The sequence below is a fragment of the Chiloscyllium plagiosum genome, chromosome 36 (genome assembly GCF_004010195.1).
Source record: "Chiloscyllium plagiosum isolate BGI_BamShark_2017 chromosome 36, ASM401019v2, whole genome shotgun sequence".
In the NCBI taxonomy this organism is placed as follows: Eukaryota; Metazoa; Chordata; class Chondrichthyes; order Orectolobiformes; family Hemiscylliidae; genus Chiloscyllium; species Chiloscyllium plagiosum.
In genome coordinates, this window is record NC_057745.1 from 13,330,459 (window position 1) to 13,350,995 (window position 20,537).

The 20,537-nt window shown below is 43.8% G+C and overlaps 1 protein-coding gene across 4 annotated transcripts in view; it reads right to left on the bottom strand.

Moving 5' to 3' along the window:
- Window positions 1-20,537, bottom strand: part of sema6dl (sema domain, transmembrane domain (TM), and cytoplasmic domain, (semaphorin) 6D, like) — a 294,450-nt gene that overhangs the window by 155,438 nt on the left and 118,475 nt on the right. For all 4 annotated transcript variants that reach the window (XM_043677349.1, XM_043677348.1, XM_043677350.1 and 1 more), the window contains one exon: window positions 11,327-11,372. In XM_043677349.1, coding sequence (XP_043533284.1) covers window positions 11,327-11,372 — 46 coding nt within the window. The remainder of the gene's footprint in view (window positions 1-11,326; window positions 11,373-20,537) is intronic.

Below are 20,537 nucleotides of genomic sequence, written 5' to 3' on the forward strand. Positions count from 1 at the left end.
GAAATCAGAGAGTAGCACTGGAAGGAAGCCTTTCTGATTGGAGATCTGTAACCAGTGGTGTTCCACAGGGATCAGTGCTGGGATCCCTGTTGTGTGTAAGATATATATAAATGATTTGGAAGAGAATGCAGGTTGGCCTGATTAGTAAGTGTGTTGACGACACAAAGATTGGGGGAGCTCTAGATAGTGGGGAGGATTGCTAGAGGATTCCGTAGGTTATAGATAATCTGGAGACCTGGGCAGGGAAATGGCAGATGGAATTTAATTCGGACAAATGCAAGGTGAGATGTTTTGGAAGATCTAATGCAGGAGGGAAGGTTACAGTAAATGGTGGAACCTTTAGCAACATCAACATTCAGAGGAATCTAGGCAGAAAGGTCCACAATTCCCTGAAAGTGGCAACAAAAGTGGGACAAAGTGGTCAAGAAAGCAACAGTCGGGGCATAGTTACAAACATTGGCAAGTCAAAGTTGCAATTCTATAGAACTTTAGTTCGGCCATATTTGGAATATTGTGTACTGTTATTGTCACTACACTACCAGAAAGATGTGGAAGCTTTGGAAAAGGTACAGAAACAGTTTTATCAGGATTTTGTCTGGTTTGAAGAGTATTACCTAGGAGGAGAGATTGAACAAACTTGGTTTGTTTTCATTTAAATGTCAGAGGCTGAGGGGCAACCTGACAGATGTTTACAAAATTATGAGCAGCATGGATAGAACGGATAGTTGGAGTCTTTTTCCCAGGATAGGAATGTCAATTACTAGAGGTCAGAAATTGAAGATAAAAGGGGGCAAGTTTAAAGAGGATGTGAGAGGTAGGTTTTTTTTACACAGAGAGTGGTAAGTGACTGGAATGCGATGCTAGAGGAAGTGATGGAGGTGGATACAATAGCAACATTAAAGAGACAGATATATGAACAGGCAGGGAATAGATGGATAAGGACTGCGTGCATGCAAAAGATTTATAGGTTAGAAGAACATCATGTGATAGTGCAGTTTTGGTGGGCCGAAGGGCCTGTTCCTGTGCTGCATTTATCTTTGCATACTATATTGTGTAGTGTGCAATTATAATAACATCTTGGCTGTAATTTAGTGATTTACATTTTCGCAGGCACTAAATGGAAACTATGAATACTGCAGTGAAGAAACGTCTTTGCATTAATCAGGTCAAAAATTAGGAAAAATTATTGTTATTAATACCAACTATTTTAATGGCAAGACAAAGATGTATTTACTCTTTATGTGTATGTCAATTTCTAACACTTACCATGTGATTGCAATCACAGTAAAGTGCCTTGATAGTTGGATCCATTTGGGATATTTGCCAAATGCAGCTGACTTACAGAATTCATTGTGAATCAGTTGCATATAAAATACAGTCATTGTCAAGTGAGTTATTTAACATTTGTTAAATAAAATGATTTAAATCTTCTCTGGTTGTCTACACTCGTAACAGCAAATTTGCTTCAGTGGTAACACTTAACTAAACTGCTTTAAAGGGCTGAGTCTTACCATATTTGGCAATTTTCATCAAATTTCATGGATGGTTTATTTCGCTGAGGCCTTGCAGGATCTCAAGCGCTATCATTCCAACCTTGTGTCATTAACTATGAACCAGGCTCCTACAGCTAGTCCAATGCTAGCCCAATTCTTTCACTTGCTATAGCTAAAAGTGTTCACCACTGCTGAGAATTCCTGGGGTGACAGGGATCCCTCACACAGCACCATACCTAATTGGCCATTGTTCACCCAGTCAAGTGCCGTCAGTTTGGATCTGCCCTGTACAGTTTGTGACCTTTGACCTGGATATGGTGGACATAAAGAAATGGGAGCTGTGCACTGCCATCAAGGAGCTGCACGTCTTGGTTGCCAGGGGAGGGAGGTCCTTTTCCTCCTCAGGACTGGCAGAGAAAGCCATAATACCAAATCCTGCCAGCCTGGAGGGAGGTTGGCACTTGTGTCAGGGAATTTGATTTTTATTCATTCATGGGATAGGAACTTCACCCTCTAGGCTTTCCCTAATTGCCCTGAGTGCAGTTAAGAGTCAACCATATTGTTGGTAAAGATGGCAGTTTCCTTCCCTAAAGGACATTAGTGAACCAGATGAGTTTTTTCAACAATTGACAATAGATTCATGATCATCATTAGACTCTTAATTCCAGATTATTATTGAATTCAAACCCCACTGTCTGCCGTGGCAGGATTCAAACGAAAGTCTCCAGGATATTACCTAGGTCTCTGGATTAACACACTACCGATGATACCACTAGACCATTGCCTCCCCAGTTCAGTTTCAGATGTTTGAAGGAATGCCCAGCAGTGTAGGAAGAAGGTCAATGGCCTCCTCTGCTTTGCCAGTGTAAGTGCCACCCTGATATCTTCTCCCTGATATCTCAAACTCTCTGCTACTTCCCACCAAGACTCATACTCTTCCATATTCACTACTGCATGCGATTGATACTGGAGGCTGCTCTTGACTAATTGTGCCAGGACCCTCCAACTGATGGGTGTCTCCCTGGATTTAATTTAGCACTACTCCCTATAAACTTGGAGGCATGGCCGTTTGCTTGCAGTTTATGCTGTGTGAGTATCCCTATAAGTTGTTGGCATATGGTACAGGTCTGAGATTAAGGCAGAAAGATGCACACTCTTTTGACTGATGACCATTGACAAGCTGCTTAGCTTTGTGTTTATGTTAAACAGCAAGGTAATACAAATGATTTGTGAGCCTTTAAAAGGCAAGCAGGAATACTATGAGCACCCAGGTAGGCATTAAGCAAGCGAGCGTTGAGAATATGCAAACAGCCTTGAGTAGAAAGTCTGGTCTAATCCATGAGCTGGGCAACTATCCCTCCAAAGTGTAGCAATACAGTGCAGGTGTATACTGTAAGTGGATTGGAGATGTGCCATGTTGGTGTGGAGAGTCTGGCACGTGTCTGATGCTTGTGTCCTTGAACATAGGCTCTATGCAGCTATTGCCCTGGAGCCTCCCCTTAGACAATGGTGCCAGGTGACCAAGGTGAAGGTCTGAAAGAGCTGGAGTTGTCAAGCAGGCACTCTGACTTACGTGTTGGAAATTCTCAGTCTTTAGATTCTCTCTTGGATGTGGTAGAATGGGAGTTTGTACATTAATGAGGCAAAGTTAGATTGTAGTGAAGACGATAACAAACAATAATTCCAATTTATAGGCCTGCCACCACTAACCAGCCAGAATCTCATCTTGCATCTGGAAGACTGTTGGATAATGCAACTTTAGGTTAGATTAGATTACTTACAGTGTGGAAACAGGCCCTTCGGCCCAACAAGTCCACACTGACCCGCCGAAGCGTAACCCACCCATTCCCGTACATTTACCCCTTTACCTAACACTATGGGCAATTTAGCATAGCCAATTCACCTGACGTGCACATCTTTGGACTGTGGGAGGAAACCGGAGCACCCGGAGGAAACCCAAGCAGACACGGGGAGAATGTGCAAACTCCACACAGTCAGTCGCCTGAGTCGGGAATTGAACCCGGGTCTCTGCGCTGTGAGGCAGCAGTGCTAGACACTGTGCCACCGTGCCGCCCGTTGAATAAGGCCTCACTGGACTTCTCATGTGATTTTCCCAAGTTTCTCGCAATAGCCCACGTCATAGAAGATTTCTCCAGCTTTCTCATTTCCCCTCCCCTCACCTTATCTCAGTCCCAACCCTTGGACTCAGCACCGCCTTCTTGGCCTGCAATCTTCTTCCTGACCTCTCCGCCCCCACCCCCTCTCCGGCCTATCACCCTCATCTTAACCTCCTTCCACCTATCGCATTCCCAACACCCCTCCTCCAAGTCCCTCCTCCCAACCTTTTATCTTAGCCTGCTTGGCACACCGTCCTCATTCCTGAAGAAGGGCTTATGCCCAAAATGTCGATTCTCCTGCTCCTTGGATGCTGCCTGACCTGCTGCGCTTTTCCAGCAACACATTTTTCAGCTCTGATCTCCAGCATCTGCAGTCCTCACTTTCTCCATGTCATAGGAGAGGCAATGGCCTGGTAGTATTATCGCTGGACTATTAAACCAGAAACCCAGGTAATGCTTTGGGGGCCTGGGTTCAAATCCTGCCATGGTGGATAGTGGAATATACATTCAAAAAATGTCTTGAATTAAGCGTCTTAACAATGACCATGAATCCACTGTCAATTGTTGGAAAAATCCATCTGGTTCACTAATGTTCTTTAGGGAAGGAAACTTCCATCCTTACCTGGTCTGGCCCACATGTGATTCCAGACCCACAGCAACCCTGGAAAATTAGAGACAGGCAACAAATGCTGCCTAGCCAGCAATGCCCTAACTCTGTGAACAAATAAAGAAATCTAGGGCATTAGACGATTCCATGGAAAATTACTGATGGTGAATACTGCGGCTGAATGATGATTTGGTTTAGTTTCAAAGGAAGCATGAGTATTAATAGAAGATGGATTGAAAGCTCTGCACCATCAAGATGCTCATTTTGGTTGTGCTGCTCTGAATATAACAGCTATAGGTCATTCAGCTCCTTGAGCATGCTTTGCCATTCAACATGGGCATGTTTGGCCTCACTTTAGCCTCCACTCTTCTTGCCACCCTCATTATTCCTTTAATCCATTATGGATTAAAAATCTGTCTGTCCTTAACTTTACTCCATGACCTGGCATCCACTCTCCACTGGAGTAATGAATTCATAGATTCATGGCCCTTTGGGACAAGTATTTTCTCCTTATCTCTGATTTGTATTTGCTGTCCCTATTCTAAAACCTTTCATTCCAGATTGCCCCACAAAAGGAAGCAACCTCTCAACTTTGTCAATCCCCTTTAGTGTCTTGTGTACCTCAATTAGATTTCCTCTCATTCTTCCAAACTCCAGAGAGTATAGGCCTACAGTGTTAATCTCCCTCCCTCATTTCTGGAGTCATTCTAGTGAACCTCCTCTGAACTGCTTCCAAAATGACTACATCCCTCCTCACCACATAATACTCCAGCTGCAGTCTCAGTAATTCCTGGCACAGTTGCACCAACACGTCTCTACTCTTACACAGCATTCCTTTAGCAATAAATGCCAACATTCCATTTACCACCTGTATTACCTGCTGTACCTATACCTTGGTTATCTGCAATTCATGCACAAGTACTCCCAGATCCCTCTGCATCGAAGCAATGTGAAGTTTCTCTCCACTTGGGTAATCAGTTGTCTTTCTAGTGTTCTGACCAGATGGGCGGCACGGTGGCACAGTGGTTAGCACTGCTGCCTCACAGCACCTGAGACCCGGGTTCAATTCCCGCCTCAGGCGACTGACTGTGTGGAGTTTGCTCGTTCTCCCCATGTCTGAGTGGGGGTGCTCCGGTTTCCTCCCACCGTCCAAAGATGTGCACGTCAGGTGAATTGGCCATGCTAAATTGCCCGTAGTGTTAGGTAAGGGGTAAATGTAGGGGTATGGGTGGATGGCGGGTCGGTGTGGACTTGTTGGGCCGAAGGGCCTGTTTCCACACTGTAATGTAATCTAATCTAATCAAAATGGATAACTTATCCACATTGATCTCCATGTGCTCAATTTTGGCCCATCCATCTAACTGATCCACATCCATTTGTAAATTTCTTATTTCTTCATTTCAACTTGCTTCTTCATTTCAACCTATTTTAGCATAATTTGCCAATTTAGCTATTGGCCTTTCCATCCCCGTGTCCAATTCCACCCCTCCCTCTCATTGGCAACTTGTCACTGCATAGTGAGAAACCTGCCTTAACACCCAGTGGGTTGTTCCTGATGTTGAGCCTGTCCTCACTGGACTTCACTTGGGATCCTGCCTAATGCCTCCTCATGGCCAATTGCGTTCAGGCCCTGAGAAGACTTTGCTGCAGGTATCTGCAGAATAAGGAAACAGCTGCAAAGCTGTATCTGCATACCCCTGGCTTCTCACCTCAATGGAAGTAGCCGATAAAGATTGGGCATTCTAAGGAAGTCAAAATATTAAACGGTTGCTGGCTTCAAAGTGAAGGATGTTTATAATGATTACATTTCATGAAGGAGAAGATCTGCCAGTACATTCACCACTGAAGAAATCGTTTTTACGATATGTAATCTGTCACAGTAAGAAACATCAGCAAGAATGTAATTGTATTTTTCAACACATGCAGATTCACTCACTAATTTGCTTTCCACACAAATTGCATGTTTAGATCCTAAAACCCTGGTAAAATCCTGTAATTCCATGTAAAAGAAACAGAAGCTGATTTACTCAGTCACCATAAATCCAATTACTTTAGTTTGGAATTGCAGAGTACGTTCCCAAACCAGTGGTAGAAATCATAGAATTCCACGCTGTGAAAATTAAATTTGGTATTCAATTGCTTAATTAAATGCTCTTCACATTAAGGTAAGGTAATTAGGCACAGTCCACAAAGGCCCATCAGCATCTTCTCCATTAGAGAGAGACAATGGGTTATATATAGATTGTTGGGCACCACTCCACAATGATGGCTTCATAATCTGTAAGTACCCTAACCAGAACATAATGGGATATAGTTGTACAAAGAAATGAAGGGAAATAAACTAGACAGAGGCTGGAGGGAATTTCCATAATGTAGTCACTGTTGAATCAGACATCGAATGCATGCATGAGATTTGTATTTCCTCTTCCCTTCCCTTTGTCTGTCCGTCAGTTCACAGGGCTCCAGGTTTTCACAGTCATTTCCAATTCTCTGGAAGGAGACATCAGATATTCTATAAGAAATACCTGCAGATTGCTTTTGACAAAATCTCTTTTTGTTTCCAAAACTGTCCTTCCATTGATGGATTGTGCATCTAACATTCTTGAGCATTTATCCCAGCAAACTATTTAGTAGGGCCACTACGGAGAATGTAAGTAGTGAACAATGGGACACTATCTGAAAGTGTAAACAAATGGAACACGGGCTTTCACATTTGGCAGCTTTTACATTGATTCGCAGTATTGCTAAATGCCAGATGGAATCTTCTTAGAAAGCAATTCTAATTTCATGTAATTCTGAATACAATGCAGCAGCATTGCTTGTGATTTAAAACATTGCCAGCAGGTACTGGATTTAGCCAAGTACATTTAATTTAGTTATGCATTGGGTATAAAGTTAAAAATCACACAACACCAGGTTATACTCCAACAGGTTTATTTGGAAGCACTAGCTTTTGCAGCGCTGCTCCTTCATCAGGTGGTTGACAATCACCAACTGGCTAACAACTGGCTCTCTTGATCACATCATGCAGCAAAAGGAACCAATTCCAATGATGGCTGTGAGGCCCAGGAAACGTTGAAACCTTGAAAGATTCTCCCCATCTGCCACAGTAGCAATCACCTTCCAAGGTCTAACTGCCCACACGTGGTGCAAGAGCTGCTCACTTCACACTTCGGACCACGAAACATGGTGTGGGAATTATGGATGGCTCCTTGATGATGAAAAGTGAAATATACACAGAAATGCAAGAATGAATTGATGGTGAAGCCACTCCGTGGGCCCTGAGAAGGTACTCTTCTTCCTGTCCCTCCCACTCGAACTAGATTCAGTGCTAGGCTCCACAGCTGGGCTGGAGGGTGTCTGCCTCCAGTGGAGCCTATTGGTCTGCATAACCTTTCTGTCTTGAGGGCCCAAACAGGCTGAGTGTGTCCTCCCCAGAGGCAGATGCACCCTCCTTGGCTTGAACTTCCTGTCTCCTTGTGAGGAAGCAGTACCTGGAGTGAGAGCAACGTTCCTTATTGGCCCATGACTTGGCCTGATGATACTGAGTGTTGGAGTGCGGGTCTGTCTGTGTATCCAGCAGACCCTGAGTAATAGGCCCTGCTTTCTCGGCAGCCACCAACCTGCCCATGGAAACGACCAGATACTCATGCCAAAGGCTCAGGGTGCAAACAATGCTGGTGCAGTCTTCCAGCTGGCCAGTCAGTTTCCCCAGTGTTTCTGACAACAGTGGGCAGCACGGTGGCTTAGTGGTTAGCACTGCTGCCTCACAGCACCAGGGACTCGGGTTCCATTCCAGCCTCGGGCGACTGTCTGTGTCGCGTTTGCACATTAGCAAGTTTTGAGAAGATTTGCACATTCTCCCCGTGTCTGCGTGGGTCCCCTCCGGGTGCTCCAGTTTCCTCCCACAGTCCAAAGATGTACAGGTTAAGTGAATTGGCCATGCTAAAATTGCCTGTAGTGTTCAGGGGTGTGTAGGTTAGGTGCATTAGTCAGGGGTAAATGCAGAGTAATAGGATTGGGGAATGGGTCTGGGTGGGCTACTCTTCAGAGGGCTTGTTGAGGCAAATGGCCTGTTTCCACACTGGAGGGATTCTGTGAACATTGCTCCTGTGTCTTCATCTCATTGAATTTCTGAAAGACCGCCACCTTGGGGTCCTCTCCTGCCAGGTGAACAGGTGCGTGGTGTCTATTAGCCCTCTGAGAGCCCGTGACCTGAGGCATACCTTCCTCAACCAGCTGTGGAGACGTGGCAGTGAGGCCACTGAGACTGCGTAGATGTCACTGGTAGCTGCAGGAGATGGAGGAAACAATGTGTGGGGAAGGTTCAGGCATGTTGACAGTATATTCACAGTGGCAGCAATGTGAGTGTAGCACAGCGTTGGGCAATGCTTCGTCCTTGAGACATGGGTGTTTTGGCATCAGCACTGGACCAGTCACAGTCCTCACCAGCCAAGCTCAGGAGGTGAGGGGTCAAAGATTGCCTGCCACCCATATTGACTCTCTTCATCCTTCTGAGAGCCATTTTCTCCCGGACCGAGGCAAAGGGACAGATTGAGTGGAATGAAAGTGGGTACGGTACAGCTGTTGGTGCTGGTGGAGGGGGGAAAGGTGAGGGTGTGTCCCAAATGAGTGAGTTATAGGGAGGGAGGATGGAGTGGGTGAGGTAAGACAATGCATGCATTTGTTAGAGCGGGAGACCAGGAGACTTGGTGGGTGGTGGGTGCAGTAGTAGAGACAGAGCGTGAGGTAACAGAGTGCAAATGATGACACTTACTGCATGATACAGGAGGTCACTTAACATTCCTCCAGATTGGGGTGGGTCTCACACTGGCATGGGGAGGGGGGCAGCCTTGGAGCAGGATGACAGGGTCTGGTATTGTCGTCTGCTCTGCCAACCCTGGGGGACAAGGACAGCTCTCCTCTGCACCAACCCATCTGTCAGGAGCTCCAGCTCCCTGTTGGCACACTGCGATCCCAACTTCCCTTTGTCCTATGAGCAATTTACAAGAACAGTGAAGAGCAGAGCTGGATAGATGGTCTTTAAATATGGTTGTGGTGCTCGGAGTGTAAAGTGCTTTCGGTAGATGTAAGAGGGAAGTTTAGGAAAACAATTTAGAACTTAATTAGGGCAAGGGCAGGAAAGTGTTGGTGTTCTGATCTACACCATCCATCTACGTAACCTTCTAAGCCTCCAGACTTAGAAGATGCCCTCATTGGAACAATTCACTTAAATATGTGATTCAGTGCATGGATTTATGGGAATAACATAGGGAAAAATTCCCATACATTTGTGGTCTAATCAAGTAGCAATGAAAACGTGTGAGTAAGAAGCCAGGTTCACTTTCATTGAGCCAGGCTCTGAGCACGCGCGGGAATCTTATTGCTTGGCTTTTCAGCTTTCATTCCACTGCTTCCAACTTGAAAAGGAAGTTGAATTTTAAGCCTGCAATCTCGTGTATAAATGTGATCCTTTCTCCTCAGTTCAGGTAGAAGCAAAATTTCATTGGTGAGTAACATTTAGCAAGCTCTTGGGGTTCCAGTGTGGGCCTCAAATGTCCGCATCACTCATGAAATAAAAGAGTGTAGAAACAAGTCAAGAAGATAAAATATTAGTACCACAACGTCTCCAGCCTCTTAACTGACCTCTGAGTGAACTCATTCAGTCTTTACTTAAATTAATTAGTCTTTGCTTCACTGTAACACACACAGACAGCCTTGCAGGTAACTAACACATTGCACTTTACTATTATACAATGGTCACATCCTTACCAACCACTGCTTGCTCTTGTTTACCATGGGAAGTGCCACAGTAGATGTGCTAGTAATGGTGTAAGAAATTTACATTTCACACATATTCTTGTTGAGCACACTTTAGTGTTACTCTGAGGCTTAGTTGCACTCAACAAATAATCTGGGAAGGAAAAAGGCATTGATCTGACGCAGAGGTCATAATTTCTGACCTTCGGGCGACTTTACTCAACAGCACTTGGCAGTAAAAAGCCACAGGTGTGCCCTACAAATAATCCCTGACCTCACGGTTTATTTAGACTGCTTGACATTTTAGCAGATACCTCCCTCCAGGTGCTACAAGTCATAACTCTAGCCATTTGGCGGCAAGCACAAAAGGGACTTTGTCCTGCCTTCAGTGAACACTCCCTCCCCCAAGAAGAGCTTGAAGTCTTGAAGGGGTGAAGTTGCGTTCTCTTCCTCCCACACAGCGCTATTATTTGCTGCTCTCCAAGCACAGACAGCACCGAAAGATTCCAAACTCTGTCCAAGTGTAATCAAAAGATATTGAGAAGTGAAATGATGCAGTCACACAACCTTCTGGCAGGCCCCCCAGTGTTCTGTCGGAAAGTGTCAGCTAAACAGTATCATTCAAAAACTGCAGAGAGGTTTGTGTTAGTTTAGCTGTTTGTACCAGTTTTACACTAAATGAATGGATATATAGATGAGCAGATACCCATTTATAGAGGAAAAGCAAAAAAGACAATTGTCAAAACAATTGTTTTTCATTGACTGGAGATCTTCTCGCCATTGGCATGCTGCCAGTTCTATTATTTTTGACAAGTCTGAAATATGTCCAGTGTCTGAGCTTTGATATGCAGGATCTACTTAAATTTTCGGATGGAGAGTCAACTTTTCAAAGTTGTGACTATGAACAGCAGACGTCTATTGCTCTCAGCAAAACAACTAACCCAGATGCACCATGTGGGTTTATTAGTTACTGTTCATTATTGCATTAAAAATGACATGAATAACAACTCACACTGTAGCTCACATGTACTGTGAGAGTCCTTGTAACTAAACTGACACAAGTACATTTTTAAAACTGTTCCAATGCAATGAGAAACCACTTTGCTCTGAGCCAGCTTTAAGCAAAATATTTGTATTTTGATCCATAATCAGTTTATTCCTCTAGTCAAAGTTTATTTTGGGAGAACAGTAAATATCAAGTGACGCAGTTCAGGTCATCTCTGAATCTCTTCCAAGTTAAATGTGTACACGTGACCGTACCCCAAGGGAAATTAAGTCCAGCTTGGACATTCTGCTACTTGCATCTTGGGATTCTTCCCTGTTCTGGGATCCAAATGGATCTTTCTTACCTGTCCAATTACAATCTGGCACATGATTTTCTTGGCATCATTTGATCTGTAAAAGAAAATGGTGAATCATGAGAGAAATAATCCAACACTTAAAGGTAAATATAAATAATAGTAAAATATCAGACACAGCATCTATAATAAGTTTTTGGCACAAATAGAAATAAATTAATATGTCTTAATAGCTACTACAAAAATATGGGTGAGAAAGACTGGGAACTCAATATTCAAGGGTATTTGACTTCCTAGAGGAACAAGCAAAAAGGAAATTGATGTGCTATTGTTAGTAACATAGGGCATCTATGTGCTGAGGAGTAGTGATAGAGGTATAATAGATCATGAAGTGGAACCAGTTTGTATGGAAATAAGGAATAGTAAGGGAAAAAAGTCAGGGGTGTGAATTTTCTGGAGACCCCTAAAGAGTTGCCTCAGTGCAGGATAAAGAATGGATGTGTAAGAAAGCACTACACTTGTCATGGTGATTTTGATCAGGATATTGACTGGACATATCAGTTGGACAAAGGTATCACAGAATCCCTACAGTGTGGAAGCAGGCCATTTGGCCTATCGAGTCCACACTGACCCTCTGAAGAGCATCTCACCCAGACCGACGCCCCCAACCCCACTCTATCCGTGTAACCCAGCATTTCTACATATCTGGACACTACGGGCAATTCAGCATGGCCAATCCAATTAACCTGCACATCTTTGGACTGTGGGAGGAAACTGGAGAAAATCCATGCAGACACGGGGAGAATGTGCAAACTCCGCAGAGTCACCTGAGGCTGGAATTGACCCAGATCCCTGGTGGTGTGAGGCAGCAGTGCTAACCACTGAGCTTCCCAAATGCGTAACACTGAAGATGCATTTGTGGAGTCCATTAGGGATAATTGACATTACACATATTAAACTAGTGAAATACTTAATCCTTAGAGTATGGAACTGGGGGATTAATAATCGGGAGCAGTGAAATGGCAGATAAATACTTGCATCAGTCTTCACAGTGGATGACACTTATAAAAATGCCAAAGATAACAGATAAGCAAGGAGCTGATGAGAGGAAAGCTCTTGTAAAAGTCTCTATCATGAAGAACAAGGTATTTGACAAGCTAATAGTTGTGAAGGCAGACAAGTCACCAGGATCTGATCACCCAAATCCAAGGGCTTCAAACAAAGTGGCCACAGAGGTAGTGGAGGCATTATTTGAAATATTTCAAAATATTCACTCGATTCAGTAAGGTTCCAGGAGATTGGACAATTGACAATGTGCTGCACCTATTCAAGAAGGGAGGGAGACACAAAGCAGGACACTACAGGCCTAACATCTGCCATTGAAGACACGCTAGAGTCTGTTATTAGGAAGAAATAGTTAGACATTTAGAAAACAAAATCAAACAGATCTAAACATTCAAAATAAAAGTTCAGCTGCCCCACTAAGTTATGTGCAAGACAGTGCAGGAGCAATATTGCACATCATTCCTTATATTTCATATGCCATTGTTTACAGCTAATGTGGAATAATTTGGAATTGTTCACAAGGGTGACATACCTGAGAGGAGGGTTGTAGCACAGTACTAAAAGAGTTAGCGCAAGGGACAAACAAATCTCCCAGAATACCAGTGAGAGATTGGTCAGACATCCATTGCAATGACCAATTAGGTCATATTCACTACCTGTGTTCACCTATCACTATCTCACCATTGTGCTACCCTCACCATCCCATCACCACCCCTTGCTCTTTATCTGCAGCTCCCCCTACCCCCACATCTAGTCCTGACGAAGGATCATAACTGAAATATTGACTTCTCCACCTCCTGATGCTGCCTGGTTTGCTGTGTTCTTCCAGCTTCCTGTTTGCCTATCCATTGCAATGAAGCCCCCGCATTTCTATAGCACCTTGTGAAGGTCACATTTTACAGTCATGGGCAGAGATCCCCTTAACCAAAATTCCCAATTACTGCACCTCAGGCAGGGCTCAGCTTCAATGGTCTCAGATCAGCCAGCCTCCGTAATGTAGCTTGTGGTCACTATGATTGCAAGAAGTGACTTTGAACCTCACCAGAATGAAAGTCATTGCTAAATTTATATATTATCTATATCAGGTGGCTCAGAAGGAGCCTGGGCATCTCTACCACCATGGTCAGGCAGATGCCCCAGTTGCTTGGAACATGGACACTGGGTGCTGCTTCAAAGGGCACAATGTCCTACCAATCCCATGTAAATGAGGCATTGCTCCCATTAATCCCCGGTCTTGAAACCCTGAAGCAATTCATAAAGATGCTGCAATCACACATTATAAAGGGAAATCGAGGAAACATTCTCCAGTTCTTATGTAAGTATGGAAATTGCATATTATTCCATTTCCTATCATTTTAGAAAATAACACTGGAGACCAGGAGACAAGTGGCACAAACTGCTCTCATCTCTCACACTTTTTTTCTACAGAGACTGAGGAGACTTCATTTCCTACTCTGGCTCCTTTCCAGCCATCTTTCCATATAAATTGTTCCTTGAACTATAACACACATTCTACACTGCCCGAGGTTTCAATTGTGTCTCCATTTGCCTTTTTAGTGCATTGATTCTCCCTTTCTTTTTAATTATTTTCCCTTAGTGCTACTGTTTCATTTCTCTTTATGAGAATTTATGTTATCTTTTCTTGTTTTCGAGATTTTCATACGTTTAAATGTTTGATTTTCCACTTACTTTATTGTCATAAATCACTTGGATTTAATATTAAAATGAAGAATACAAGCACCTTTATATAACAAACCAGGCCAGTGTAATGTTGGAGCAAAGCTTTGATCTGATTCATGTGTGTGTTCATGATGGAACATATGAAACCCCTCCAAACAGGAAATTTTGGTTTCTTAGTGCACAATAGATGCCAGTGCAGACTGAAGCTGCATTTTAGTAGCATCTAGATGGCACCTATTAACTTGTTATTAGATTAGATTACTTACAGTGTGGAAACAGGCCCTTTGGCCCAACAAGTCCACACCGACCCTCCGAATAGCAACCCACCCAGACCCGTTCCCCTACATTTACCCCTTCACCTAACACTACAGGCAATACAGCATGGCCAATTCACCTGACCTGCACATTTTTTGGACTGTGGGAGGAAACCCATGCGGACACGGGGAGAATGTGCAAACTCCACACAGACAGTTGCCTGTGGCAGGATTGAACCCAGGTCTCTGGTGCTGTGAGGCAGCAGTACTAACCACTGTGCCACCGTGCCGCCCTGTTCAATATTAGTCAAAAGAGGACCAAACACTGCTGATCCCAAATGTTAAAGGAGAGCTGAGGGGACCACAGCATTGTGCATGGATTGTGTTTGTGTGTCTAAAGTCAATTAGGAGAAAGTGAGGACTGCAGATGCTGGAGATCAGAGCTGAAAAATGTGTTGCTGGAAAAGCGCAGCAGGTCAGGCAGCATCAAAGGAGGAGGAGAGTCAAAGTTTCAGGCATAAACCCTTCTTCAGGAATGTCTAAAGTCAATGCGCAATTGACAATCCAACTCCAGTCTGCCAATTGCTTCTTAACTCTGCATCTATCATCTGGATGATAATAGTTACAAAACAATGTAGTTTAGTCACACCCCAGATTAAAGTATTCAGTTAGGAGAAATCATAAATAAACTCCGGCTAAAGAATTGCATGACTCCATCTATTTTTGATTACATGTAGTCAAGCAGTACCTGGGTACAATGCTTCATGGTACTTTAACCTTTGTTGTTAACAATGAGGATAACATTCTTTCAAATGGTTTTCACCAAAGGATGCAAATAACATGGGGAGCAGTGCCTGATGGAAACATTGTTCTCTGAGTGTGAAAACCAATGTTCCAACGATTCACACGCATACAACATGAACAGATCCTTAAGCCAAACTTAAGGAACAAACTTTATATCAATTGGATTTATTAATCAGATGGAACAAAGCAAACTTCCAGTTAAAAAAAAGTCTTAGGGAAATCTCTTTTCCCATTAGTTTGAAGGGTGATAATAAGGGGGCATAATGTTCAAGTGAAAAGCAGGAGGTTTAGAGGGGATTTGAGGAAAAGCAATTTCACTCACAGAGGTGAAGTGCACTTGAAATATCATAAGGTTCAAGGCTGTGGGCCAAGGTCTGGGAGATTGGACTGGTGTAGATTTAGAGTAGGTTTTTGGCAGTGTAGACTTGATGGGCTGAATGGCCTTCTCTGTACTGCCTGATTCTATGGAATTATAAACAAAGGAAAGAGAAATTCAGATTTACAGAACCATGGAGGAGGAGGATGTGAGGACTGCAGATGCTGGAGATCAGAGTCAAAAGTGTGGTGCTGGAAAAGCACAGCAGGTCAGGCAGCATCCGAGCAGCAGGGGAATTGATGTTTTGAGCATAAGCCCTTCACATAGATGAACCATGTCATTTTTAAATGGAAAGATAGCCAGCATATCTGGGCTTGAAGATAAAGTTTGACCTCATGCTCCTGTTCCAATTGAGGGACACTGGCTGAGTATTGGTAACAACAGGATTAAGTTCCACTGGGAAGCCCCATGCATAGTCAAACAGGCCACAGCTCCTCTTGTACATGAAGTGTGCCCATGTACAAAGGGACCACTTGTGTTCTGGTCTGGAGAATAGAAGGGAAAAGACCAGGGGTAAAGCCAAGTGAGAATCCCTCTGCATCACTGGTTACCTTCCCACAATCTCTCATCCATAAAACAGTTCAAAATCATGCTAAAACTCCACTTGTATGACCACATGCCTTTAACAGCAAGGTAAATCCAACAAGCTCAACTCAGCCCAAATTCACCTTCTGAGCAATGAGCAGTATTAATATTCACAGAGGTTGTATCGACAGGTATGGCAATCTCAATTTGTGGGATGTATGGTGGCTCAGTGGTTAGTACTGCTGCCTCACAGCATCAGGATCCCAGGTATGATTCCAGCTTTGGGCAGCTGTCCGTGTGCAGTTTACACGTTCTCTGTGTGGGTTTCCTCCGGGTGCTCCAGTCCAAAGGTGTGCAGGCTAGCTGCCTGACCTGCTGTGCCTTTTCCAGCGCCACACTTCATCAACTCTCCAGCAACTGCAATCCTCACTATCGCCTAGTTTAAGTGGATTGGCCATGGGAAATTGTCCTATTGTACAGGTCAGGTGGATTGGCCATGGTAAATACAAGGATAGGATGGGGTGACTGGGTCTAGGTGGGATGCTCCTTAGAGGGTCAGTACAGAAGAATCGCCCCTTGCCCCTACTGTAGGGATTCTATGATTCTAATCTGATTCCTCCCCCTCCCCCACCCTCACTCCTCCTTGTATGAATAAATGTGTTAAGGGTGAAAGGTCACAATTCTGGCTCAATGGCCAAAACTCTCAAAGCTCCATTTCCAGTTCATTTAAATGGCAAACAGACCCTTTGATTTTTAAAATGCAGCTGCTGGAAACTGTCCAAACCTTCATTTTCTTTTTGGCAGCATGTGCATTCTGGCCACAGTCTCAGACTTGTCAAACTTCCTTTACTGGCAAACTAAACTGTATCGGTTGAAATAGCAGAATCTGATGCTGGCAAGTGACCATTAATCCTACATTCTCAGGCTGACTTCGAATTTTGCCACCACTTCTGCGCCTGTTCTGGAAGGAGCCACTGCGTGCTAGCATCAAATCTCACAGCCCCCATCTGTCCCCATTTTAATTAGTGAAATTACTGTTATTACTAATTGGACACAAGCCCAACCAGCAAGGTAGCTCTTTAATAATTTAAAATAGCTTTAAAGCTTAAAGGTTCTGAGAACATTATTATCTCAACTCATGGAGCATGGTGATTTATTCAACCCTAAGCTTTGCAAAAGATCACGGAATCTGTCAACGTTGGCTGAAGGAGGGAATGCTGGACCTGATCTGGAACCAACAACAACTGTATTTAAAAAGTTACTCATTGCTTGTGAATTGTTTAACCACACATCGAGGATGTGAGAAAGCAGATAAAAAATGCAAATCCAATTGATTGTTAAGCACCAAGATAACGTTTAACATTCCAATTGAGATGTTGGCTGGGTTGTTCCATTTTTTAAGGCTGTGCGTTCAGTGTTTTTGAGGCATCTGTGTTTTGAAGCAGGAGAATACTCCTTTCAGCCCCATCAAGTGCTAATCAGTCACGGAGCTGTCAGCTGACGGGGGTTTGATTGGATCAAGCCCCATTGCGCTTGATGGTGGTGGTCAATCTGAGATTGATCTGAGGTCCTAAAGAAGGGTTATACCCAAAATGTTGACTTCTCCACCTCCTGATGCTGCCTGGCCTGCTGTGTTCTTCCAGCCTCCTGTTATCTACTTTGGATTCCGGCAACTGCAGTGTTTTTTGGCTATAATCTTGAGATCGGAAGCCCCCGTTTTTGCAGCAGTGACCAGTCTAAAGCCCAGGCGAAAGTGAGGGCTGCAGATGAGATTAGATTCGAGAGTGTGGTGCTGGAAAAGCAGAAGCTTTTGCCCGAAACGTTGATTGTCCTGCTCCTTGGATGCTGCCTGACTTGCTGTGCTTTTCCAGCAACACACTCTCGAGTCTAAAGCCCAGTCTGAATGTCCCACCATAAAACGAAAAGGCAAGTGATCCTTTTAGGGGACAGAACCATAGAATCTCTACAATGCAGAAAGAGACCATTCAGCCTTTTGAATCTGCACAGCCTCTCCAAAGAGCATCCCATCCAGACCCATCCTCTCAACAAATAGGGCAATTTAGCAAGGCCAGTCCACCTAGCCTGTACATCTGGGAGGAAAACCATGCAGACATGGGGAGAAGGTGCAAACTCCACACAGACAGTCACCCGAGGGTGGATTCAAACCCGGGACCATGGCGCTGTGAGGCAGCAGTACTAACCACTGGGCCACCCATTCCACAGGGGTAGGGGCAAGCACAAGAATGAAAGGGAGGAAGCTGTAGGTCAGAGGTGTCAGGGGCAAGGGTCGATGGGTTGCTTTCAATGCCTGCTCCACCCCTTATCTATGTACCAGACTGCCCCAGATTGGGGAAAATGGAGACCATCCCCAACCCAACAACACAGTAGGCAGACACCCTCTTTCTCCTCGCTGGTAAAGCAGCCATTTCCCTCATCTGCTGGGAAGGCAGGTACCCAAGTGGTGCTAGCTGGAGTCCCTCAAAGGGGTCATTAATTACCCTGTTTGGAGCTGCAACTGGTAAAGTGTAGGAAGGTTTACCACAGACCTTTCCACTCAGAATTAATTACTCAGGTGGCAGGAATAGTTAGTATCTCTCCAGTGCCAACCTGTCCAGTTATTCACCCTTGCTTCCAGCTGTCCCAGCACTCCTAGGAAGGTGGAGACTCCCTCCATTGCTTCTGATATAAATTTTCATAATATGAAAAATGACTACCAGCCGCCCTTCAAAATGCCACAATGCGGTAAGCACTGAGCCAAAGCAAAACCACAAGTGATCAGGTCTGAATGACTCAAAGGTATTGAAATAGGCTAGAATGAATATAGTAGCATTTGTTTGAAAAGTACGATGAAGCACTTTTAACTTCTGTTTGGTCTGTGGGGCCACAAGTGGATCTACACATTCTATCACTGCTGGATCATTTTGTTTTATTATACATTCACTTTGCACTCAGGCAGGTGATGTTTGGACATTTACTGCTTATCTGGACATATTTTTGTTTCTTTGCTATACCCATAATCATTCCCTTTAGCTTTTATACTTGTCATTTCATCTCTCCTTCTGTCAGTCCTATCACAGACTTCCCTTTTGTTTTCCACAGCTTCTCATTTCTGGTGGCTCAGTGGTTTGCACTGCTACCTCACAGCACCCAGGGACCCGGGTTTGACTCCCACCTCTGGGTGACTGTCTGTGTGGGTTTCCTTCCACAATCCAAAGATGTGCAGGTTAAGTGAATTAGCCATGTTAAATTGCCCATAGTGTTAGGTGCATTAGTCAGGGGTAAATTTAGGGGAATGGGTCTGGGTGGGTTACTCTCCAGAGGGTTGGTGTGGACTTGTTGGGCCAAAGGGCCTGTTTCCACACTATAGGTAATCTAATCTAAAAAAGGCAAAGTACAGTGTACACTTGAAATCTGAAACAAACCCAGAGAATGCTGGAGAACTAAAGAAGAGTCATACACAGACTTGGAACATAACACTGTTTCCCTCTTCACTGATACTGACAGACGTGCTGAGTTTCTCCAGCATTCTCGGCTCTGAACCCAAGACATTTCTAACTTGTCTCAATTTTGAACCTTAGCTGTTTCTCACTACAGATGCTGCTGAACTTCTGAGCATTTCCATTATTTTCCTTTTGTTATAACTTTATCCTGTGTTGTACTGTTTTCCCTTTAAAGTCAAGAATTTATCATCCATTCAAATCCAATTCTAACCATGTAACCCATCCAACACACAAATACAAATCTGCAAACCTATATTCTGCCATGACAATAAATTCACTTTTTTGTTTATAATTCCAGATATTTTTTGATTAACTTGACCAGATGTATGTTACAACACTCCTCTGGAGCAAGTGGGATTTGAAACCAGTCCTTTTGGGCCAAGAGGTATAGACAGTACCACTGCATCTTGTGGGCCCTTTTACAATATGTTAAACAGTCCCCAAATCTGAATACAGCTGCCAATAGGAAGCCAATTATTGGACCTCAACCTCTAATGCTTTTAAGAGAGTAAGAATTTTCATCTTGCGTCAGATCTGAAGAAAGCAATCATTCCTGAAGTGTTCTAAATTCTGTCGGATAAGTCTGTGGCCTTTACACTAATGGAACTATCTCAATCTTTACCTTGAGAAAGGAATGGTGACCTCAGCTATTCTTCCAGATCACAGCAGTAGGGACTGCTCTCCTTCTGATGCTATTGTTACAATCTGCTTTCAATACGTAAAAGACAGCACTAATGTTCCATTAATATTGCTGCAGAAATAAGAGTGAAAGGTAGGAAATTGTGTTTTTTTTCTGCTCTGAACTTACACCCTTGAGGCATCACATATGTATAATCATACTCATTGGAGAACCCAGGTCTATTATTACAACAGTAAGCAGACACCTTAACTGGATTAAGCAATCAAATAACTCTTATTCTTCTCATACCGGCAGGGTTTTCGACTTTGTTATAATGTACACTTACTAAAAAGCATTATTTGCCATCTGCCTCATTCTTCACCCGTTAAGGTAGGTTCAAAGCAACAAAACTGATGCTATTCTTTGGAGACGAGTGAAT